At 48.0% G+C, this 24,505-nt stretch overlaps 1 protein-coding gene and 1 long non-coding RNA gene across 8 annotated transcripts in view; both read left to right on the top strand.

The window, feature by feature from the left end:
- LOC140633510 (uncharacterized) overlaps positions 1–10,139 on the top strand; it is a 52,615-nt gene extending 42,476 nt beyond the window's left edge. For both annotated transcript variants that reach the window (XR_012031119.1, XR_012031118.1), the window contains 2 exons: positions 3,435–3,580; positions 9,834–10,139. This is a non-coding gene — a long non-coding RNA (uncharacterized lncRNA). The remainder of the gene's footprint in view (positions 1–3,434; positions 3,581–9,833) is intronic.
- A 2,066-nt stretch (positions 10,140–12,205) lies between these two features.
- HBEGF (heparin binding EGF like growth factor) lies at positions 12,206–24,272 on the top strand. 6 transcript variants are annotated; one of them, XM_072826120.1, is made up of 6 exons: positions 12,206–12,519; positions 12,727–12,900; positions 15,762–15,939; positions 21,271–21,426; positions 22,231–22,321; positions 22,837–24,272. In XM_072826120.1, the coding sequence occupies exons 1-5, from the start codon at positions 12,474–12,476 to the stop codon at positions 22,301–22,303; spliced, it is 627 nt and encodes a 208-aa protein (XP_072682221.1). In that variant the 5' UTR covers positions 12,206–12,473; the 3' UTR covers positions 22,304–22,321; positions 22,837–24,272. The 6 variants fall into 6 exon arrangements, with proteins under 6 accessions (XP_072682221.1, XP_072682222.1, XP_072682218.1 ...); XM_072826121.1 differs by having other exon boundaries at positions 22,574–24,272; XM_072826118.1 differs by having other exon boundaries at positions 12,229–12,519; positions 15,759–15,939.
- The last annotated feature ends 233 nt before the right edge of the window (positions 24,273–24,505 follow it).

The raw sequence follows: 24,505 nt of genomic DNA, 5'->3' as shown, positions 1-24,505 counted from the left end.
GATCTACAGTCTGGCCCTAGTCTACGTCCCCAGCCACATTTCCTACCATTCTCTTTGGCTCACTCCTTTCCAGCGGTGAAGGTCTTTGTTATGCAAAGCCTGTTCCTGCCTGGGGGGTCTTCGCAGCAGCTCTTCGCTCAGCTTGGAAAGCTTTTCCCTGAGATCATCACCTGACTGGATCCTTGAACCTAAGTGTATTATTATTATTATTATTATTAATTATTATTATTATTATATCTAAGTGTCATCTGAGACGTTACCTGCTCAAGGAGATCTTCCCCCCGCCCCCCACCCAGCCCTGTGTCTCCATCACATTTCTCTGTTTTATTTTCTTCCCAGCAGTTATCACTATTACTATCTGCCTCATTTATTTGTTTGTCATTTATTGCCTGCCCCGCCACACACGCACTCTGGAATGTACCGTTCACGGAGCAGGTGTTTTACCTGTCTTCTTCATGGCTGTCCCTAGCACACCTAGTTGCCCTCAAAAATACTTGTTCAAAGACGCATAGGAGGGGAGGGGCTGGGAAATAAATGCGCTTCTCCCGAAGGTCACACGAGGGCGCTGCTCCCCGCGGACAGGATTGCTTGGTCTACCCACCAGTGGCCCGCCAGGGCGCAGAGGTGTTAAGGGAGCAGGAAGGGGTCCTTAATCTTCCAACCTTTCCTGGATTGGCCCAGTGGGATGGGATGGGGGGCGGGGAGGCGCAACAAGGATGGAGAGAGAGGGCTAATCGTGCTCTCTTGAACGTGGATCAAACCCTCCACTAGATACGTAGGACCCGTCTCTTCCCTGGGAAGTGGGACTTGGGCTAATCCTCCCCACCAACTCCACGTCTGAACTTGGAGCAATTTGCCCCAAGTCCAAGGAGGTCCCAGGATAAGAATGAAAGGAGTGAGTCACTATATTACCACTTGAGGATGAGGTGCTGAGTCCAAGGGGGGTGTTGGTTTCAGCCCCAGGAGGAATCCTTGTCCTGGAATCCCTGTGACCACCCACTTCAAGAATGTGCCCCAACCTCAGGGCAAGTGACTCAAAAAAGCCTGAGGGGGACAGGAACAGGCACTTGGCATGAATACCCGTTCTCACACACACATCCTCCCTTCCCACTCCCACTCCTGCCAAAGTTCAGAGGGTCCTCCCTTTCTCTCTGTGGCCCCAGCTACCCTGCCTTCCAAGGATGCCTGCAGTAAAGGACCACCATGCCTCCAATCTCCCCAGGCTCCACTGCTACCTCTTGGGTCCTGGGTGCCCTGAGCTGTGTAGGTTGGTGAGGGGTGTGAGTGAGGACTCACAGGTTTGTCTGTGGGCACCAGTGGTCTCCCAGGCGGCTCAGGGAAGGAAGGCTATATGGGCGAGCAGCGTTGGGTGTAGGCACTGGAAAATACCCTGACACAGGAATCCAAAAATTGAGTTCTCATCCCAGCTCAGTCATACATTTATTAGGTGTTCTTGACCAAAGTCCTCCCTTTTCTGAGCCTGTTTTCTTTGTATAAACCGAAACAGTTTGGGTAGATGATTTCCATGGTTCAAAGCATACCTTTACGCAACACTCTGAGCTGAACCCTGAGTAGAAGGGAGTGGTGTCATGAACAGACTGTCTTGGTGTAAATCCAGGCTTGGTTACTTTCTAACAAGTGGAAAAGAGGTTTATCTTTGCAGAACCTGAGTTTTCTTACAAGCAAAATGTAAAAAAAATACCCACACCATAGTCTTTATTAAATGACACAATGCATGCAAATTAAGCCTACCACATAGTATACACATTATGGAGGCTGTTATTACTATATAACTGAAAATTGTCATACAGTGGGGAAAAATAAAATATATATTGGAACACTAATTGTATCCAACTCTGTGCTAGGCCCATTATCTCACATAATCCTTGCAACAAGCTTTAAACTTTTTTTTTTTTTTTTTTTTTTTTTTACTTTTTGGGGCACCTGGCTGACACAGTTGGCCAAGTGACTGGCTCGTGAGATTGAGCCCCAAGTCGAACTCTGTGCTCATCATGGAGTCTGCTTAAGACTGTCTCTCTTGGGCCCCTGGGTGGCTCAGGTCGTGACCCCAGAGTTCTGGGATCAAGTCCCATATCAGGCTCCTTGCGGGGAGCCTGCTTCTCTCTCTACCTATGTCTCTGCCTCTCTCTGTATCTCTCATGAATAAATAAAATTGAAAAAAAAAGACTCTCTCTCCCTCTGCCCCTCCCCCTCAAATAAATCTTTAAAAATAAAACTTTAATTTTTGAGAGCCTAATTATAGAAGAAGAAACAATGAAGTTGCAAAAAAGATACAGAGAGGTTTCCAGCCAGTACCTTTCATCCAGCTTTCCCCTGTGGTAACATCTTATATAAAGATAGCACAGTATCCAAGCCAGGAAAATGACAGAGGCACAATACTGTTAGCTAGACTACAGGCCTTATTCAGATTTCATTTGTTTCTACATGTATTCATTTGTCTATGTCTGTGTGTATATAGTTTTATGAAAGTGTATGACATGTATAGATTTATGAAAGTGTATGACATGTATAGATTCACTCACAAGCTGGGCAAGTTGCTCAACTTCCTTCAGCATCGGTTTTCTCATCTATAAACTGGAGATGAAAATACTATCTTCCTCAGAGGACTGTGGTGAGAATTAAATGAGATAATGTATAGAAAGAGCAATGCCTAAAATGTAGTGAGCACTCAACAAGTTTAAGTATTTTTAATTTTTTTTAAAAGATTTTATTTATTCAGGACACCTGGGTGGCTCAGCGGTTGAGCGTCTGCCTTTGGCTCAGGGTGTGATCCCGGGGTTCCGGGATCGAGTCCTATATCAGGCTCTCTCCATGCAGCCTGCTTCTCCCTCTGCCTGTGTCTCTGCTTGTGTGTGTGTGTGTCTCTCTCATGAATAAATAAAATCTTAAAAAAAAAAAGATTTTATTTATTCATTTGAGAAAGAGTCAGGGGGAGGGGCAGAAGGCAAGAGGGAGAGAGAAAGAGAATCTCAAACTGACCCCGCACTCAGAACAGAGCCCTGTTCGGGGCTTGATTCACTACCCTGGGATCATGACCTGAGCTGAAACCAAGAATCTGATCCTTAACCAACTGAGCCACCCAGGCGCCCCAGTAATTTTTTTTTTTTAGAAAAAGCATGTTTTGAAAAGTGATTTGAGATATATAAATCATTCATATTTATTTTTAAGTTCATATTCATTATAGAAAAAAAACAGAAAATGCCCTTAAAACTAAAAATAACAAAATAAATTTTCATAATGCCCTTCCCATAAAATAACCATTATTGATAATTTTACTTGTACCACAAAATGAGACATATTTCATTATTCCCACTTTATCATAAGAACACTGAGACTCAGAAAGGTTAAGCAATTTGCTATGACTACTGAGCTTATGAGTGAGGAGTCAAAACTCTTGCCTCCATTGCTCCCAGCTGGGGGCAGCAGACAGGAACAAGAGGAACACGGATTGGGGCTGACTGAGATGAGCAGCATCTGTTGGCTTCCAAGCGCTTGCTGGGTTCCAAGCACTACCTTAGCACCTCGCATGTCATCTCCAAGAGCACAGAAGCCCCTGGAGGTAAGTACCGGTCCCATTTATGAATGAGGAAACTGAGTCTCTGAGGTACCTTGGCCAAAGTCATAGCTAGGGGCTAGTGGACCAGGGCTCAGAAAGGGGTCAGTTTCCTAACTCAGCTTGAGCTTCAAAGCCTCAGCTCTGAGGGATTCAGACAAGATGCTAGCAGAATGTGGAGGGAGGGCAGCCCCAGTGGCTCAGCAGTTTAGTGCCACCTTCAGTCCAGGGCGTGATCCTGGAGACCCAGGATCAAGTCCCACATCGGGCTCCCTGCATGGAGCCTGCTCCTCCCTCTGCCTGTGTCTCTGCCTTTCTCTCCCTCTCTCTGTGTGTCTCTCATGAATGGATAAATAAATAAAATCTTAAAAAAAAAAAAAAAAAAGAATGTGGAGGGAAAGTCTCTCCAGTTGGAGGTCTGGGCTTCTCTGACCCTGGAGCTGGGATATCCTTGCCTGACGCCCACCTTAACCCTGGGCAACCAACACCCAGCCAACACTTGGAACGGGCCCTGACAACTGGAGCCCGCTTCTCCTCCCTCACACTGCTCACACTCCATCTGGAATATAGGGGTGAGGGCGTTTGAAGGGGAGAAGGAAGAGGTATCAGAGAAGTTGGTCTCCATACAAAACCACCTGCACATGCCATAAACTGCTCTGCCTCAGGCTTTCTAAGCCCGCATTGAACATTAGGAAATGTTGGGAAGGCAACTTCAGGTATGTGATTTTTGGGTTTCACATTAATTATATCTGCTCTGTTTACTTCCAGAAAAGACTTAAAGACAATAAAAGACATGGATACAAGTAAATATTTAAAAAATGATTACCCATGATGAAACCAAATTGGAGAAGAAAGAAATAATTGTACTCAAAATTCTGGGCTAGACAATAATCATTGCAACTGAGCATCAAAACTTAATTGTGATCTTTCTGGTACTGGAGGCAAAAAGAGAACATATGAGTTCCACATTTGAATCTAGTATCTAGTAAAAGGAAATAGCTATGCCAGATAGTCACAAGAGTCAAACTTTCTAACACTGAACTAACTACAAGAGGAAGTTGTTACACCTTTTTCAGGCTCTGGCCAGGGACCTTATATGTAATAGTCTCTAGAACAGCATTTTACAAAGGATACAGAAAGGCTTCTTATGTGAAGACTTCTGGTGTTAGTGGTCTTCAGCCCCATCAGAATAAATATTTTCTTTTTATAGGAAATATGTTAATACTCTTTTACTATCCTGAAATAAAGTTCACAGAGAATATCCTATCTCTACATTTACTTTTTTCTCCTTTGTAGAAATCTGTCCATGTTAATATTTTGATGTATTTTTCCAGTTTTTTTAACCTATATCTAGGTTTCAGAAGTACTTTTAAATAATTATAGAGAGGGGCACCTACCTGGCTGGCTCAGTCAGAAAAGCATGGAACTCTTAATCTTGGGGTGGTGAGTTCAAGCCCCATGTTGGATGTAGAGATTATTTAAATTTAAAAAAAATTAAGATTTTGTTTCTTTATTTATTCATGAGAGACACAGGGAGAGAGGCAAAGACATAGGCAGAGGGAGAAGCAGGATCCTCACAGAGAGCCTGATGCCAGATTTGATCTCAGGATCCTGGCTGGGATCATGCCTTGAGGTGAAGGCAGATGCACAACTGCTGAGCGAGCCATAGGTGTCCCAAATTTAAAAAAAAAAAAAAGTTTTTAAGGGGCCCCTGGGTGGCTCAGTTGCTGAAGGTTCTGCCTTCAGGTCAGGTCATGATCCCAAGGTCCTGGGATTGAGCCCCATGTGGAGCCCACATTGTCCTCCACGTCGTCGGGCTCCCTGCTCAGTGTGGAGTCTGCTTCTCCCTCTTTCACTACCTCTTCTCCTTTCTCGTGTGCTCTGTCTCAAAATCTTTAAAAATGTTTTTCTAAATAACATTATTTGAATATGCAAATACTTGCTCAGAACTACTCTAGAGATCTCAATGAAGAAGCCCATTGCTTGCACCTACACAGATTTACTTTGAATGTGACAGCTGGGGTAGCCTGGGTGGCTCAGCGGTTTAGCGCCGCCTTCTACTGCCTTCTGGGTGCGTAATCCTGGAGACCCAGAATTGAGCCCCATGTCGGGCTCCCTGCAGGGAGCCTGCATCTCCCTCTGCCTGTGTCTCTGCCTCTTTCTCTGTATCTCTCATGAATAAATAAATAAAATCTTTAAAAAAAAATTGAATGTGACAGCTACAAATACTGACTGAACAAGTGTGTTGTTTGACAACTCAGATACCACCCAAATGGACAATTCATGCTGACTTCTTTATTGTTATTATTATTATTATTATTTATTTGTTTACTCATGAGAGACAGAGAGAGAGAGGCAGAGACACAGGCAGAGGGAAAAGCAGGCTCCCTGTGGGAACCTAATGTGGGACTCTATCCCAGGACCCCAGGATCCAACCTGAGCCAAAGGCTCAACCACTGAGCCACCCATGTGCCCCAATTCATGCTAATTTCATTCCTGGAAAAGTCAATGTAGAAACACTTGTTATATTTTAATGTAAAATAGAGTTGATTCTAGGCTCAAGGGATTATAATCAAGTTTTTCACCCACATGTATGTCTGGCAGGACACTCAAAAGCATGTGGAATATGGGACAATGGGGGGGGGCAATTTTCACTTGTGTGAACTTGACATCTTTTCCTTCAAATGCCTGAGGACTCCCTAGTTTGGGGGACAACCAAAACTCCCCACAGATTCCTAGAATGACCCGTAGGGGGCAGTATCTCTTCCTTTGTGAACCATTGTCTTGATCAACCCTGTTATAAAAAAAAAAGTAAACGGATAAGGTTAAATTATTATTATTATTTTTTAAGATTTTATTTGTTTACTCAATAGAGACACAGAGCAGGGCAGAGGCACAGGCAGAGGGAGAAGCAGGCTCCATGCAGGGAGCCCTATGTGGGAAGGACTCAATCCCTGAACTGGGTTCACACCGTGAGCCAAAGGCAGATGCTCAACCTCTGACCCACCCAGGCGTCCCGAGGTTACATTTTTAAATTGCAGCTCTGTGATTGCATTTCTAAGAGGAACCAAACTTACACATTCCTGGTACAGGATGTGATGCGACCTCACTCCATGGTTGAGCCCTAGAGAAGTCAGTAACAATAGTACTGACCTATTTATGTAGGGCTCTCCATTTAGCCAAGCACTTGCAGAGGTGCTATCTCCTGGGTCACAAGAACCCCCTAAGTAGATTGTTATTCTCCACATTGAGAGACAAAGAAGCACAGGAAGAAAGGTTAGCATGCCCCATAAATCAGGCACTGTGGGCTGTCATAGAATTGTCTCAGCAGGACTTTGAATAGCAGCTTGCCTGCTAACAATCCATGATGGACATTTACTGGCCAGTGCCTGAATACAGAACAATTGTCTCAACCTCTAATTTTACATGTGAGGAACCTGAGGCTTAAAGAGTGAGATGGGTTGTGTGATGGATGAGTGAGGAATCACTTGCCCCCTCCCTGATGACAGACAGCCATCTGTGCTAGGGGATGACCAAAGTGGTAAAGTCCTGTTAACCCCAAAGTCACAGAAATGGGCCCAGAAACGGAGGAGGATGGCTTGGAATCCAGGCCTGAGCAAGCACATTATAAATATTCCTTCCTCAACATCTGGAAATGAGGACTCCTGATTCCCTTAAACCCCCTTCCCACCTCATCCATTCCTAGTCTTCATCCTATTCAAATGGATCCTGACCTCAGGCAATAGACAGGAGAATCCTGTTTATCCCTGGGTGTGCATGAAGTGTTATCTGACACCACTCCCAGGAGCCCCCAGGCAGCATAGGAGGTACAAAGGAGTTCCAAAGGGCAGATCTGAGTACAAATCAGCTGCACCCCTAAGACAACCTGATTCACTGACTCAGCTGGGGATAGAGAGCTGGGATGAAGGCAGCTGGGGCAAGGAACTATGACTCCTTAACTCTCAATTTTTAAGTGTGGATAACTCTGGGCTAATGGCACCCTAGCCTCAAGGGAGGTGCCCTCTCCCCAGCCAGCAGAGCTTTGGGTCTTCTTAGGACCACTTGAAGGAAGGGAAGGGAAGGGAGGAAGAGGTGAACATTTGGGGATTTTGTGTATGTGGATTTTTTTTTTTTTTTTGAAGTGTTTGTTCTTAGTAGCAACTGTCACCAAGTAAGCACCTACCCATGTGCCAGGCATCATATTCTGCTTTATTGCACATGATCTGATTGAACCATCACAAAACCCTATAGGAACAGCTACTACTATTATTCCCATCTTGCAGATGAGCAAACTGTAGGTCAGAGAAGTTGAATAACATGTCCTAAGTTAGAAAGCTAAAATCTAACATATTCAAGGAATGCCTGGTGGCTCAGTGGTTGAGTGTCTGCCTTCAGCCCAGGGCATAATCCTGAAGTCCTGGAATCCCTGCATAGAGCCTGCTTCTCCCTCTGTCTGTGTCTCTGCCTCTCTCTCTCTCTGTCTTTCATGAATAAATAAATAAAATATTTTTAAAAAGCATATTCAAAATTTGAACCCTGGGCTTTCTGGCTCTCAAGGGTATGCCCATTTCACTAGCTGTTCTGCTGTCCTACGGAGGCCTCCTTCCAGCCTTGAGGCAGATTCTTATCACTGTCCCTGCAGGACCACTGGGGACCACTGAGGCTCAGTAAAGCTGACCGTGTTACTGTCTGTAGAAGCAGAGAGAAGGTAGCCATTGTCTCATTCGATTGTTAAGGGCTAGGGTTGAACTTAAGAACACAGGCCTGGAAAGAAGGAAAGAATTCAAATTGAGAGGCGGCCCCGGTGGCTCAGCGGTTTAGCACCGCCTGCAGTCCAGGGCGTGATCCTGGAGACCGGGTTGGTCTCCCTGCATGGGGCCTGCTTCTCTCTCTGCCTGTGTCTCTGCCTCTCTCATGGATAAATAAATAAAATCTTAAAAAAAAAAAAAAATGAATTCAAATTGAGGCTTAGATTCTCACCAACTGGGTGACCTGGAACTGTTACTCACCTGTGTTAGCTTGACCCTTTAAAATGGGGAGGAGTATCTAGTCCGAGGGCAATTGTGTGGATTGTGCTAGATAATGCAGGTGAGGTGTTGAGCACAGAAGTTTCATTACCTAAAGCTCCTCTGCCTCAGAGGTTCAGATTTTTGTTCAGATGCTATAAGTTATTCTGGTTAACTCTGCAGACCAGTGCTTCTGCACTGGCTGATGTCAGAATTACTAACAAAAGTATAAGTGCTTGGGCCCCATCCCAGATTTTGAATTAGGAGGACTAGGTCGGGCTTGGACCTCTTTATCTTTGATGAATTCTCGGGTAGGGATCCCTGGGTGGCGCAGCAGTTTAGCGCCTGCCTTTGGCCCAGGGCGCGATCCTGGAGACCTGGGATTGAATCCCACGTCGGGCTCCCGGTACATGGAGCCTGCTTCTCCCTCTGCCTGTGTCTCTGCCTCTCTCTCTCTGTGACTATCATAAACAAAAAATAATAATAAAAAAATGAATTCTCGGGTAATGCTGATACCCAGCCAGTTTGGGGGAGCGAATCTACTGGCACAGACATCTCAGGCACCTTGGGGAAGGGATTCAAGTTGATTCCCTCTCCAACTCCCTTTCCCCCTTTTTTCCCACCACAATTACCCCTTTCCCCCACCTCCTCCCCACTGGCTCCTCTCCCTCTCCCTCTTTGAAATCAAGGTCTGTATGGCCTAGTAGTGAGTCAGTGACACTCAGTGTCCCATGAAGCCTGTGTTCCCAGAGGCTAGGGAACCCAGGACAGAACTGGAGAACAGGATGCCAGGGTTTCTGCTCTGGATTTGCCCCTTTGTGACTCACTGGTGGCTGAAGGCCAGGAAGTCTTCAAACCTCAGTTTGCTCAAGATCCATAGACAGTTGAAGAAATTGGAGTGGCCTGTTTGGACTCTACTTCCTTAGGAGTATGTCGCTGGTATTTGACAGCCAGAGAGCAGGTGGAGGAGTACATGAAAAATCCTGCATAATTGTGCTTTTCAACATCTCATTTCATGCCCACAGTGATAGGAAAATAAAATCCATCATCTGCCTGGGCTTGTAATGTCTTCCATCATCTGTCACTAGCCCTTTGCTTCAACGTTATCTTATATATCCCTCCTTCCTTTCTGGCCTTCCTACTGTTCCCTGAATGTTCCAAGTTTGTTTCCACTTCTGTTTTTGAACTATTTGCATGGTTTGGGATGCTTTTGCAATGGATGACCATAAGTCTGTTTCTGTATTTTCATTCAGGCTTCAGCTTAGATGTCACATGCTCAGAGAGGACACTGCTGATCAGTCACCAAACCTAAAGTGTCATCCCAAGCACTGGGACACATCACCCTATAGTGTATCATTGTATTTGAACTTTCCCTGGAGCTGTTTTTTTTTTTTTTTTTTTTGAGCTGTTTTTATTTACTAAACATGTTGCCCGTTTCCCTCTCTGCAGAGTGGAAGCTTCATGAAAGTGCATTCTTGATGGTCTTGTTTATTGCTGGGTCCCTTGTGGCTGAAAGGCATTCATTGGATGTTTGTGGAATAAATAAGCTACTGAAATTACTCCAGCCTGGATTGTGATTTGTTTTCTTTGGTCAGAGGACACCCCAGGTTCTGAGAGGGGAAGTGACTGTCCCAAAACATCCCAGGCCTTTTGTCTTCATCTTCCAGGCCCTTCCCATAAAACCTGGCTGACACACAAACCAAGGTGGGGTGAGGCTCCTAGGTGTGATGAAAGCTTGGAGTTGCCCCATGAATGGGGCTAAGGCTGATGTGGAGGTGAGAAGGCAGAAAGACAGCATGCAAAGGAAGAGGCAGGCTGGGACAAGAGAGCAGGGTGTGAACCTGGCGGCAGGTAGGGGAAGGGGGTGACTTGGCTGTGTGTCAGGAAGTGTTTCCCTCCACCCTCCCCTGGGGAGAGCTCTCATCCCAAAGTGGTTTTATTTGGGGGAAGGAGGTGGTCATGTGGTTGCTGAGGGAGAACCAAGGTGTGGCTTGGATGATGACCAACCACTAAGGTTCTAGTGATCACCCAAAAGAATAATCCCCCAGTGGCACTTGGCCAAATGGGTGACAGGTGAGCTTCCGCCTGAAACCAGTCCAACCACAACATATAGCCTCAGACCCAGGGGGAAGGGAGAGGTAAAAAGCCTCTAAGGAAATGGAGTTGTCAAAGTAGAATGCTTAGTAATAATAAGATAATAGCTTACATTTATTGAGAACTTATAATATGCCTGGCACTGTACTAAGTGCTTTCTTATATGAGTTTCCTCATTCAATCCTCAAAAAGCTCTCTACAAAGTCTTATTATTGTTACCTCCATTTGAGAGATTTGGAAACTGAGGCTCAGTGAAATGAAATACTTTGTTCAAGGTCACTCAGTAAGTAGTAAGGTCCAGATTCCAACTTACATATGTAGTGATTTCAGTGTACTTTGGAAACCCAGGCATGGGAAGTGTTGCTAGGGCAAGTCAAGAGGGCAGACCCTACAAAAGTGGGGATGGATAGAAACAGTGGGATAGCCTGTGTATAAATAGGAAGCCTGTTTTTATCTCTACACATGGGCTGAATCAGGCAAGCAGCTCTATCTGGCACAATTTGAGGACTCTGAATGCCAACCCAGCCCTATGTCATACAACTCCCTCCCCGGCACGTCCCTGGGAGCTGAAATATCTACTGGGAGTCATTTCTTTGGGTTAGGACATTGACAGCAGAAGATCCCTGTAAAAATACTAGGTTGGAGGAGAAATACATCAATCTCCTGGCACCTGTTGAACATAGCAACCTATGCTAGCCAGCTGGGTCCCATGGGAGAGGGTCTCAGTTTTTATGTTGGAGAAGAAAGTGGTGCTCCAAGACAAGGAATAGTATGAGGCTTGTTGCACAACCATTGTCCTTCAGATCCCAGATGCCTGGGAATTAAAATCCATAGTTCAAAAATCTTAATGAAGACTATGTCCTCTGGGAGAAAGATGGAGGGAAGCCACTCCAGCAGCTGGAAGAATACTTCCTTTGCTTTTGCTGGATTGATACCAAGTGCCTGCAACTGCAGTTCTGGTTACTTCGGGCTCATGAGACCTGCGGGCATTCGTGTATCTAATTTTTTTTCACCTAATTTTTAAATGATAAACGAACTCATTATTATTTACTATTTGCTGTGTAGCTAGGCAAAGCGGAGAATGTTACTTTCAGCAGGTGACATGGGTGCAGATCCCTGGATTGGAGCAGGGATGGCTGGAGGGACCAGGCCTGGAGTAGGGGAAGGAACGAGGGGTGTCCAAGGGCAGGGCTCAGCTCAGCGTTCGCGAGGCTGCAGCGCACCCGGCGTTTGCGGAAAGGTTGGAACGGGTCCCCGCCACCTGCCGGTCGGCAGCCCTTCCCACAGTTAGACGGTGGCTACCCCGGCCGGCCGGGTCCCAAATTATGTGAGCGCCATCCCCTACTCCCGCCCCCTTCCCTCGCCGCGCCCGCGGAGTTAGGGGCGCCCGGAGCCGGGCGAGCGGCCCAGCGCGGGAGGCCGGGGGAGGGAGCGGAGGCGGGGGAGGGGGAGGGGGAGGGGGAGGGGGAGGGGCGGGGGAGGGGCGGGGAGGGGGCGGGGCGGAGCCTCGGCGCCTCCTGGAGCCTTATTCCCAGCCGCGCGCCAGGAGCGTTCAGTCACCGAGGGATCTGCGGGCGGCGAGCAGCTGGCCGGCCTGACCGAGACGCAAGGGGCCCGGGTGGGCGGACGGACCGAGCGAGCAGACAGACACCCAGCGGCCGCCGGCTCGGCGCAGGTCCCGGCTAGGCTTGCACCCAGAGGCCGGCGGCAGACGCAGCCCGGCCGAATCCCCTGAGCTCCGCCCGGCCCGGCTCGCGTGCCAGCGCCCCGCAGTCGCCGCCTCCGCCCGGTCCGGGACCATGAAGCTGCTGCGGTCAGTGGTGCTGAAGCTCTTTCTGGCTGCAGGTGAGAGGGCTGCCGACGCCCCCGGAGGTGGGGGGGGGGTTGGGGCCACGGTGCCGGGGGCCCGGGGGCAAGGGCGCTGCAGCGACTCCACCGCGGGCCACTTGGTGGGGCCCGTGCTCCCCGGCAGACGGCTGCCGGCTTCGGTGCGCGCGGCGACCGGGGGTGCAGAGGGGTCTGATGCGCGGCCTCGCCCCCACCCCCCTGCAGTGCTCTCGGCGTCGGTGACTGGCGAGAGCTTGGGGCGTCTTCGGAGAGGGCTGGCGGCCGGAACTGGCAACCCGGACTCTCCCACCGAATCCACGGACCGGCTGCTGCCCCCGGAAGGCGGCCGGGCCAGGGAAGTCCTGGACTTAGAAGAGACGGACCTGGACCTTTTAAGAGGTGGGTATGAAGGCTCCTCATCCTTGACCCCGGTGGGCACTTGAAGAATAAGTGGATCCAGGGTGCACGCTGTTTGGGCACACTTGTGAGTTGGGAGTATTCATGGCGGACTTCAAGGAAAACCTGCTAAACCCGACAAGCTTGCTAGGGGATCCTGAAATGTGGATCCCGCTGTCTTTCTTGCTGTTGAGTCTCACATGTCCAGTTGCTCCCCTTCTGGGTAGTTTAGGGCAAAGTGAGCAGGCAGGGTGTCGGTGGTCTTGTACACTTCTGGGTAAGCTGGAGTAAGGAACAAGGAATGGTTGGGATGTTTTCTGTAAAGTTCCTATGTAAAAATCGGTGCAAGTCTTAATTCCTCTATCAAATGACCATTGTGTATAAAATGATAGATGTGGGGAGCCTAGGAATGTAGTAGGTGTGCAGTCTTCTCCGTCCACCTGTCTCCAGGCTGGAGAAACGGAGGGGAATGAGGGTCTCTTGGTCTCCCAGGTGAGGCCAGCACCTCCTTGGGAGGCTGTGAATGATGGGCACTGGGTCTCTAGGGAGACATAATGAAATGCTACGTGTCTACAAATCCTACCCAAAGCCTGGAGACTTCCTGACCACCCTGAGTCCCTGAGAGACACTCCAAGGGAAAAAGGGCCACGTGGGATCCTCCAGCAGATGTGGCTGTAGTTGAGTACAGGCACAGGGCAGAGTCCAGAGCCTTCAGCGTTGCCCACTTGCCTGCCCCCAGCCACCTGAAGTGATTCTTGAGGGTGGAGCAGGGACTGGGCCCTGAAGCACCAGAATTACTATATTGGGTTGAAAAGATACCCACCTGTTCTAGCCCTGCCTGCCCTTTAGCCACCCCTTACCCAGAGCTTCCCTTAGGTGAGGTGCTGTCTTGCTTTGTATAAATCAAAGGTCTGCTCCCAAGCTGGGCCTGCGTTGTCAGCCTTCATCCTCTCCTAGTAGCCTCTTGGGTTGCCCGTGGCTGGAACAACCTGGATTCTCCTAGCCATCGCCTCCTAGGCTGGGCAGAGCTGGGCTGTGACTCACCCTCCACCCACACAGCTGCTCCTCATACCTCTGCTGACCTGACTCACTGCTCCCTGTCCCTGGCAGGAGCCTGGCTGTCACCCTGTCACTTTCTTCCTCCCTTCTCTGGTTGGCTTGCCCCTTCTGCCACAATTTCACCACAGCTCTGGTCACTCTTGAGCATCTGCTTCACCTTCTGAGCGCTGAAGAGGCTTGGGTCTATACCAGAGGAAACTGGGGTCTGTAGGACTACTGGCACCTGCCCTTCTCTTGGCTTTGCTGGGTGAAAACTGATTTTCATGTCTGGGGATCCTATCATCTAAAATGAATAACTATTACTGTTTATTAAGTACCTGCTGTATTCTAGGCAGTCATTATGCTATTGTGGGTTAATTAATCCTGTAGCAACGCTCTGAAATTGCACTGCTAGCCACTACTTACTGAGCACCCCAATGTTCAGAGAGATTAAGTCACTTGCCCAAGTTCATGGCGCTGAAGCAGGAGCACAGGTCTGTTGACTTCAGAGTCCATTCATTGTCTCCTTCCTGGTTCAATATCCGGGGTGTTCTAGACTTGTACAGGGGAAGGGACAGGGGTGTGTGAGCAGTTTGGTATATTGAGAAAGAGTACTGGATATGGAATCCAGAGACCACATTTCTGATCTCAATTCTGCATGACCTTCACCAAATCACTGCCTTTCGAGACCTCAAGTTTTTTTTATTTTTTTTAATTAAAAAACATTTTTTTTAATTTTAAGAGACCTCAAGTTTTTTATCAGAAAATGGAAAGCCATGATATTCTTTCAAGTCACTCCCCGCTTGAGGATCCTGCGTCTCCAGTCTAATGTTTGATGCTAACCCTTGCACCAGACACAAGGCTACAGCCATGGACAGTGGGCACTTTTTTTCCTCTGGGAGCAGGGGAAAGGGGACTGGTGTCAGACCCCTGATGGGCTGCTGGGTGTAGCCCATGGTCAGTCCCAGCTGGAAAATGTGAAAAGAATTGGGGGGGGGGGGGGATTCATCCTTGTTCCAGTTCCTTCTAGGTAATTCCTTACTTTCCATCTTTCTCCCCCTTGTACACATTATACTCATCCATCCTAGAGAGCTATAAACAGGACATTTGGGGATAAATGTAATAGACCTTTGAGAGGAGTGGTAAGTTGCAAAGGACATAGAGCAGGGTAAATACTCTGCTTGAGGTCAAAAAAGCAAGGCCCTGACCAGGGATGGCCTGCTTGTGGTTCCCAAGCCTGGCTCTGGCCTGGGCTCATGGTACCCTGGTACTAGTGGGTGCTTCAGAGGGGGCCATCTGGACATGGACACTGCTGTTATTTTAGGAGCCTCCCCCACCACCACCAAAGAAAGAAAAAAACCCTCCAAGTACCTTCTCCAGAAACAATTTTTATCTCTGACACTGTCTTCCTGCAAGTGGGTCAGTGAGTGCAGCATCAGGAAATGATGCTGATTTAAGGCCAAAATAGCACCAAGTGGGCGTGGGGGAGTAGATGGGGATGGACAGTGGGGTGGGGGTGAGGTTAGTAGAACTGCCCCGTCAGCAGCGAACTCAACAGAAGCTAGCATTGTTCGAATGAAGTTCTTGAACTAAGTCTGAGAAATGCCTTCCTTGGGACCCCTGTAGTCTCTGCTTCCTCCCCTGCCTTCTGGTGGTCCTGCTCAGTCTTCCTTTAGCTCCTGGGAGGCACTGAGCCAAGGGGCTTCCCAAAGCCTCTGACTACAGGTAAGATTAAAGAGCTTGTACTCCTTCTAGACATGGTGCTGTTCTGAGTCTTTCCCCCAGGAGAGTTAAAGGCCTAACAGGGTCCTTTTCCCCCCTAGCAGCTGCTTTCTCCTCCAAGCCACAGGCTCTGGCCACACCCAGTAAGGAGGAACGTGGGAAAAAAAAGAAGAAAGGCAAAGGCTTAGGGAGGAAGAGAGACCCGTGTCTTCGGAAATACAAGGACTTCTGCATCCATGGAGAATGCAAATATGTGAAGGAGCTCCGGGCTCCATCCTGCATGTAAGTGTCCTTTCCCTGAGCTGTCAGTCACGTGGCTGTTCCTCGTTGTCACTGTTCCTTGAATTCATAATTCTACCCAGTTGCTTCTCAATCTTTAGGCGGAAGCTGGGAGGAGGGGAAATATTTTTAGTCAGCGGAAGGGGCTCTCCCCTGCATGGGTTTGTAATTTCCTGTGGTGTAGATTTGTGACGCTCTTTCATCCTTAGGGACATTTCCTGCTTGCTCAGGCATGACATGTGGCCAAGAGAGCTGATGCCTGCAGCCAGGTCCTTCATTCATTCCTACTTCATGCCCTATTCCACATGGGAGAAGCCAGTAGGACCCATGTAGGCTTCCTGGGTGGAGTGGAGCTCCTATGGCCTCCCTTCCCAAGCCCTGCAGACAGGTGGGAGGTGCATTTGGACCCACGCTGTGCAGATGTGTATGCTTGGATGTATGTGTGCCCACATGAGTGAGCACACGTGGGTTGATTTGAAGGCATGGCAGGACTATACAGAAAGCAATCATCGCAGGAGCAGGGAGAGGCCCTTTCCCCTCTTCTTCCTCATCTCAGCAAGGGCCAAGACCTGGGGGACATAATGGGAATTGCCCTTTGGCCATGGGATTGGGAGAACACTTCCTTTGTGCAAGATTAACAGGAAATGGAACCCAACCCAGTAGACATCAGCCCCTGGTCAGGCAGCACCACCCTTTTCCTGGGTGGAGGGGCCATGGGTTCCCCAGCTTCTCTGCCAGGCCAAGCCCTGCAAATGGCTGCCTTGGCACCCCTCAGGGATGACAGCACAGTCCTGCTATCTGGCAGGCATAATGTGGCCACTGTACCCGAGGCCAACACCCACATTCGACTACAAACATCCACTCTCTTCCTCTGGGCACAAGGTCCCTATGGAGAGACAGGCTTTGTGACCTGGGAGACTCTGGACAGGACCAGGAGATTATTAGGTGCACACCACATCTCAACCTGTCAAAAAAGGCTGGCTGCCTGGCATCTCTGCTACTGTGATTAGTCCAGATCCCTTGGCTTTTTAAAGTTTCCTTGTCCTGTCTGATCTTACATAGCAAAGCTGCCCTGTATTTGGCAGCTGGCAGGCAGACCCGTCACTCTCCACCATGTTCATGATCACTTGTGTGTCCTCCCCTATAACATCCTTTTCAGGAGCTTGAATTAGAGGGAGTTGCTTTAAAGTAACATAGACAGTTCCCATATTATTCTTCCCAAGGTCTTGGGGATAGGGTAGGAAATGGTTGTCTTAAATTTGTAAAATGCCGTCATTAGCACAGGATGGAGGTAGTGACTCCGAAGGCAGTCAAGATGGGTCGAGACCAGGAGTCTGTTTGGTCCAAACTGGTCCAGGGCTTTGGTGGATGGACTTCCACTGCTTAGCTGAGAACCTTTGTAAGGCTGCTATCCTGGAGAGCAGATCCTGACTGTCAACTAAAGCCAGTAGATGAGGGTCCCTGGGACAAAGGTGGTGCCTCCTCTCCTTTGCCCCCCATAGCCTCACAATTAACATTTAATATGAGCTGAACCGAGCCAGTATGTGTGGAGTACCCACTTGGTGCCAACTATTCTAGGGAATGGGGAATTATAGTCCTGTCCTGGAATTATCAAAAGTTCTAGGGTGGTTGACAGGGCTTGCTATCTCTAGTTGAAAGATGAGGACACTAGAGCCAGGAAGTTGGAAGTGATTTGCCTGAGATCAACAGCTAAATAAATGGATGGAAACAGGACAAGGATTCAGGTGCCTGACTTTCAGTCCAGCATGCTTTTCATGCCTCCAGGCAGGACCAGGTATTGGCTTGTGTCCTTCTTCCCTATCTATCCTTCCAGAGTTTGAATAGGATTTTATAGAGGACAGCTGTTAGGTTAGAGGTCTCTGAAGGCTTTCACTAGCCTAAGAGCATGGCAGTCTGATTTAAAGACTTTGTCTCTGCTTCCTAGACAGATTTTCTAGGGACTGGATTGTGTGTCTGCTTTGGCTCCCCCTGCCTCCAGCCTTTGGAGCTCAGGGCAGAATGTAGCAAGAAGACACAGAGCTCCCAGTTTGGGGAAATGTGACATTTGGTCACCTAGATTTGGGGCTTTTTGTTGCTCCTCTTTCCCTCTAGACTCAGGACCGCCAGCCAGTGTGCATCCAGGCTGCCCTGAGGAGCTTGAGGCTAGCTGGCTTCCTAAACTATTCCTCCACAGCCACCATACACAGGAAAACGCTTTTGTGTCACCAGCCAAAAGTTGCCCTCAAAGAGCAGTTTCCTGGGGCTCCTGACTGGCTGCTGACCCAGAAGCTGGCTGCAAAGTTTCCTGTGGCCAGAGGAAGCCTGGAGGCAGTCAGGCTGAGGAGAATCAGCTGGGAGGGAGACAGGCATGGAGCCTTCCCTTGGCCTCATTGGCCAGATGCTGAGAAGGAATGTCGAGCCCCCTTCTCTTTGGCTCCACCTGACCTTGGAGCCCCATTCCTCAGGACAGTACCCTGTGGAGTCTAATTTTGTAATAACTCACACATATGTGGGGCTTGGCCTTTTGTTAAGTGCTGTTTAAGTATAGTATCTCATTTGATCCTCAAAATACTCTGGAGAGGTAGGTGTTTATTATTCCTGTGTTTCAAATGAGTAAACCAAAGCTTAGAAAGGTAAAAGTAATTTGCTTAAGACCACCTGGCTAGAAATAGCAGCAAGACATGGTGTAGGGGCGGAGAAACCTGGTTTGGAAAATGTCTCTGGACCCTAGAGGTTTCTTACTGCCATTGTAATACAAGTTCTGAAATGGGTCACAACCATCAGTAGGAGGAACATGTTCCAGTTTGGTGGGTTGCTGGCTTTGAGCAAGACACATGATCTTGCCCCCCCTTGCCACCCCCTCCATGCTTGGAACATACTCATTTGCCCCCCCACTCCCTGGGAAAGCCAGGAGTCATTTGCAAAGGGAGAGGGAGGTGGGTAATATTAGGATGTTTACATTATTATCCTTTTGACTCAGGGTGGGGGTGGAGGGATTATGTAACTGAATTGCGGGACTCTGAGACCAAGCTTTATTTCTATCATCTGAGTAACTACCTGTGGGGTTTGAGTGATGGCTGGAAGTGAAAAACAGCCTCAGCTTCCCTTCCCCACCCCCCCAGGGGAGCATAGTCTCTGAAGTCATCTAGACTGTTGGGCTAAATCCTGGCTCTCTCACTGGCTGTATAACCTTGGGCAAATTAGCTAGGAACTTAAGCCTCAATCTCTCCCTCTTTATTTTTTTTTTTTTAAAGGTTTTATTTATTCATTATAGACATAGAGAGAGGGGCAGAGACACAGGCAGAGAGAGAAGCAGGCTCCATGCACCGGGAGCCCGACGTGGGATTCGATCCCGGGTCTCCAGGATCGCGCCCTGGGCCAAAGGCAGGCGCCAAACTGCTGCGCCACCCAGGGATCCCTCTCTCCCTCTTTAAAATGGGGATAGTAACTCCTACTTCACAGAGATGTTTTTGAGATTGAACCACATGATTCTTGTAAAGCAATTAGCATAGAGTACTTGGCTCCCAGTAAGCCTTTAATGTTTGCTATTTATTATCCAAGTTAATAATAATAATATAATAATAAGTCAAAGAGCAGGGTCAGACACCCCCAGGAAGCTATCACCTCATGAGATATGTGTTTCCTTGGGGTAATTTGCACTGTTCAGAGTGAGAAGAATCATGAATTTGAAATCTCCTAAGACTGGTTTCTAGTCTTAGTCTTGTTGCCTCTTAGTTGTGCTACTTTTGGCAAATCACAATCCCTTTAACCCTTACTCTTAGTCTTTCAGTCTGTAAAATGGGGCTGTACCTGCCTACCAGATGTTATGAGTCTCAGCTGGGCTAGCAGATAAGTAGTGTGCTCTATAAACTGCTGTGCATGAGCAATTTTCCAAGGGCACTCCCGAGAGCTTCCTCTGTATCCTGTCAGCATGGAGGTTGTTGTTTGCCCCGCCTTGGCCAATGGGACAGATGCATAGAGAGGCTGGGCAAGGAGCTGGGTGCCCTGCTGTGTGTATATGGGGCTGACACACATTTATCATGCAGTGAGGTGGTTTCCCAAAGCACCCAGGAGGAGCTGAGCCAGAGAGAGGTGCCCAGCACTCCACAGAGGCAGCCTGGCCCCCCCTACTGCTGCCAGGTTTGGATAGGTCTGCTTCTGGGGTGCCTCTCAGTAGGAAGAAGGGATTCCTTGCTCTGAGGCATCACATGTACGACCTGCTTCTCAGAGGAGGGCCAACTCAAAATAGAGGGCCAGTAGCCAGCTATTCAGTGAGGCAATGGCCTAGAGTCCCCAGGCAGATGGAACCAATGCAGTTGTGAGTGTGATGGGACACATGGAGCTCAGGGTCAAACAAACCAAGACCACACCTCTGCTCTGCCAAGTGACCATGGGAAAGACAGCTCTGCCTTTCTGTAACATGGGGTTCCACCTACATCAAAGGGCCTTTCCAGTGCTTGGATAAAGGAAGGGACGTGAATGTACTTGTTCAACTGAAAGCGCTTCCAAGTCTTCCTAAGAGCTTCAAGGAAATGCTTTAGTTAGAACAGACATTTGCCATCTGATTTATTTCTTGAGTGTGAAAACCCAAAAGGTTTTTAATTTTTTTCCATGCTCTGGCTAGACAGCTGGGCAAGAAGTTACCTTGGTTTGTTTACTTTGTCCTATGATGTAGGAGGTCAGATAGCCCAGGGTTCAGAGGCCAAAAGTCAATGTGAAGCTCTCAAGTTGGGCCCTGCACCCAGAGGAAGCTGGGAGTTCAATGAAGGGAACTTGAGAAAAATGGCTCCTGGCAAAGGAACAGGACCTATTAATAGGATGGGCTGTGGCTGAGAGGCACTGAGTGCTGGAAGCAGTGGTGGAGAAGGCTGGCTTTATTTCTGGGTCAGAGTTAAGGGGCCTCACTAGAAGGAGTGATAGTCCCCTCGACTCAACCCACTAGTACATAGGCCTACACCTCTGAGGGGCTTAAACAGACTGTCTTAATACACATGTAATAAATCATCCACACATGGAACATATGTAGCTTGGACCTTGAAGTCCTTCCTTACTTTTTCCCTGCCTGGAGCAGTAATCTTGAGCCAGATAACCAGAGGGAATGGAGAGGGGGCCTAGGAGTGCGGGGAGGAAAGTCACAGAACCTTCAGAGGGGCTTTTCAAGAGTCTTCTCCTAGATTCCTACTAGAAGGAGAGAGAAAGGGCAGGGATCAAGACCAGGGATTGATAGGCTGAGGCTGTGAGGACTGGGATCTGGCTTAGGTAGGAGGGTCATTGCCTACAGAGAGAGAGGCCAAACCACTAACCTCATCTCTGCTTTTTTCTGTCTTGAACCAGCTGCCACCCCGGTTACCATGGAGAGAGGTGCCATGGGCTGAGCCTTCCAGTAGAAAATCGCTTATATACTTACGACCATACAACCATCTTGGCTGTGGTGGCTGTGGTGCTGTCATCTGTCTGTCTGCTTGTCATCGTGGGGCTTCTCATGTTTAGGTGAGTATTGGGGCCCCCTGCAGGTTGTTTCTGCAAATAACTTCCATTCCTCCTGCTGGGTTTTCTGCCTGTGAACATATGAGCCCTTCAACCTCCCAAATTCCAGGCTAGGAACCTGACTGACATACCTGAGGAACCTAGCTTCTCTAGGCACCTAGCTTCTTGGGTGAGATGTGAGTCCAGTGTCCAGAGCCCAGGGCAAAAATTGCCAGGTCATAGCAGGTCCTGCTTTTCATAGCAAGTCTAGTAACCCACCCATGGGTCTCTCTTCATATGGTTCCTTCCCTTTGCTCTGTTCTCTGATGGCTTTAGTGTGTGGTTTGATAGCCAAAGCATGGGTGGTATATGGCTATTGGTATATCCTTTCAATTCTGAGGCATTTCAACCTCAGGCCATGCTTCCAGTCCAGGTTGTATTCTAGGTTGGGGGAGACCTACCAAGTGCTCGATGCCCATTTTCAAGCTGTACAATTCATCTGTTGGGAGACCTGGGCCAAGTTACCTGTCTTTCTGAGGGTTAAAATCTCATGATGATTGTAATCTTTCCCTACCTCATAAGGATATTATGAGGATCGTGTAGGTGAGGTCAAAGTTCTCAACAAATTATAGCCTGCTGTTAGAGACAGGCATTCCTTGGGGCAGTTGGGCCTCTGACCAGAGATCTGTTGGGCTGCCATAGCCTCTTGGCATTTCCAGGTAATAGAGAGAACCACCATGGCAATGGCCTTTTGAAGGACCACTACCTTCTGGGACCTGCACCCTGTCATAGCAGGCAGAGCTTGCTCACAAAACTTGTCTCCTTCAGGTACCATAGGAGAGGAGGTTATGATGTGGAAAGTGAAGAGAAAGTGAAGTTAGGCATGACTACTTCCCACTGAGAGAGACCTGTACTCAAGGTAATGGTCCATCCTTTGCCCCATGGCACCATCACCATCTTCTCTAGATCTGTTTCAAAGTATTCTGAATTCTTCTCTCGACCTAGGAGTTGGGGGGCAGGCTACTGTGGAGTTAGGGTCCCATTGCAGAATGGTTTTCAAAAAGGTTTTCAATGGGTTGTTTCCACTTGGGGTGACAGTTCCTAGAGAAATACCCAAGAGAGATGCCTGAGACAATACTTTCTCCTATCCTTGTCCCTTCTTCTGCCCCAGGTGATCTTCCTACTTCATAAGACTGGACCTGGGAAACTCTTAAGACCGAATCCAGCTTTGTTTATTTATTTGAGAGAAAGAGAGAGTATGAGTGGGGTGAGAGGCAGAGGGAGAAACAGATTCCCCACTGAGCAGGGAGCCTGATTTGAGGCTCGATCCTGGAAGTCCAAGATCATGACCTGAGCCGAAGGCAGATGCTTAACTGACTGAGCCACCCAGCTGCCACTGGATCCAGCTTTAAATGCCTTCCTCTTGTGCTTTAGGAATCTGCAGGGGGACTGCTACCTCCGAGAAGATACAGCTGATCATAGACTCTGCAGAGGGAAAGGACGTCACAGCTAGTCAGGAAGATTCCTTCTTTCCCAGTTGCTATCTAGATTGGCCCTTCATAATTGCTTTGCCAAAATACCAGAGCCTTCAAGTGCCAAACAGAATATGTCAAAATGGAATCTTGGTCAGAAGAAAGCGAAAGTGAGAGACCTTCATGCCCTTCTGATTTCCTTCCACCAAACCCCACCTACCCCCATAAGTTTGTTTAAATAATTAACTTCTGGATTAAGATGCCAGTTAAATTCCATATGCTCCAGGATCTTTGGCAGATAAAAAAAGAAGAAGGAGAAGAAGAATTAAAGATTTGTGGATTGAAAGAAAGTAACAAAGATTGAGAAGCCATATACTCAAGTAGCCACCAAGGGATCTGCTGTTTGGATCCTCAAGCGCTGGATTTGATGAGCTAACTGTGAAATACCACAAGCCTGAGAACTGAATTTTGGGACTTCTACCCAGATGGAAAAATAACAACTATTTTTTGTTTGTTTGTTTGTTTGTAAAATGCCTCTTAAATTATATATTTATTTTATTCTATGTATGTTAATTTATTTAGTTTTTAACAATCTAACAATAATATTTCAAGTGCCTAGTCTGTTACTTTGGCAGTGTCCTGGCCCTCCACCTGGCATGCCCACCATCTGGCTCAGCATTGTTCTCCTCTGCCATAACTTTGAGATGGTTCTGTGACCCATCTGTAGTCATTTGTTATCTATACACATTTCTGAAGATCTTCCACAGTCATGGTGCCACAGGGGGTGGTCAGTACGGTCAGGATATAGGAGTTAACTTTGTCAGATCCACTCTATGAGCTGGACTGTAGTCTTGCCTAGGCGATTTTGTCTACCGTTTATGTTTCAAAAGCCCAAGGTGCTGATGTCAAAGTGTAACAGATATTGGTGTTTCCTTGTGTCCTCTCCCTGCCAAATCTCCTAAGAGGTTGGACTTCCATGCCTGCAGCTTTCCTAGCTCCTCCACCCCTATGGCCCCAGGCCCACAGAGTGGGAACTCCTTTTTTCTCATGTCAAGACATTTTTTCTTACTCCTGCCATTCTTCTGGTGCTACTCCATGCAGGGGTCAGTGCAGCAGAGGAGGATCTAGAGAAGGTATCAGCAAAGAAGAAGGCTGAGGAGGAGCAGGAAACATTGGAGCTGCCTGTTCTTGTTAATTGATAACCTACCGATTACTACACAGTTTGGGGTCGGGGGGCTTCTGTGTAAACCCATCCACCTCACTTAAACTAAAAAGGTATGCTGTCATGGTCCCTTCTGGAAGTTGCTGGTGCCATTTCTGAACTGTTACAACCTGTATTTCCAAACCTGGTTCATATTTATATTTTGCAATTCAAATAAAGATAACCCATACTCCATAGACTTCTTTCTGTTTTATCTGGGAACTGGTTTAACATAGGTATTTCCTAAGCCCTGAATCAATATTAGGCTCTAGGCCAGGCTTTTTTATGTACTCTATCTTGCTATCCCTGACAACAGTGTGATAGAGGTACTGTCATCATCCCATTTTTCCTGAAGAGAAAACTGAGGCTCAGAGATATTATGTAACTTGCCTGAAGAAACACAGTTGGTAAGTGACGGAGCTGGGACTGG

The sequence above is a fragment of the Canis lupus genome, chromosome 5 (genome assembly GCF_048164855.1).
Source record: "Canis lupus baileyi chromosome 5, mCanLup2.hap1, whole genome shotgun sequence".
In the NCBI taxonomy this organism is placed as follows: Eukaryota; Metazoa; Chordata; class Mammalia; order Carnivora; family Canidae; genus Canis; species Canis lupus.
This window is presented reverse-complemented; position numbering and strand designations above follow the sequence as displayed.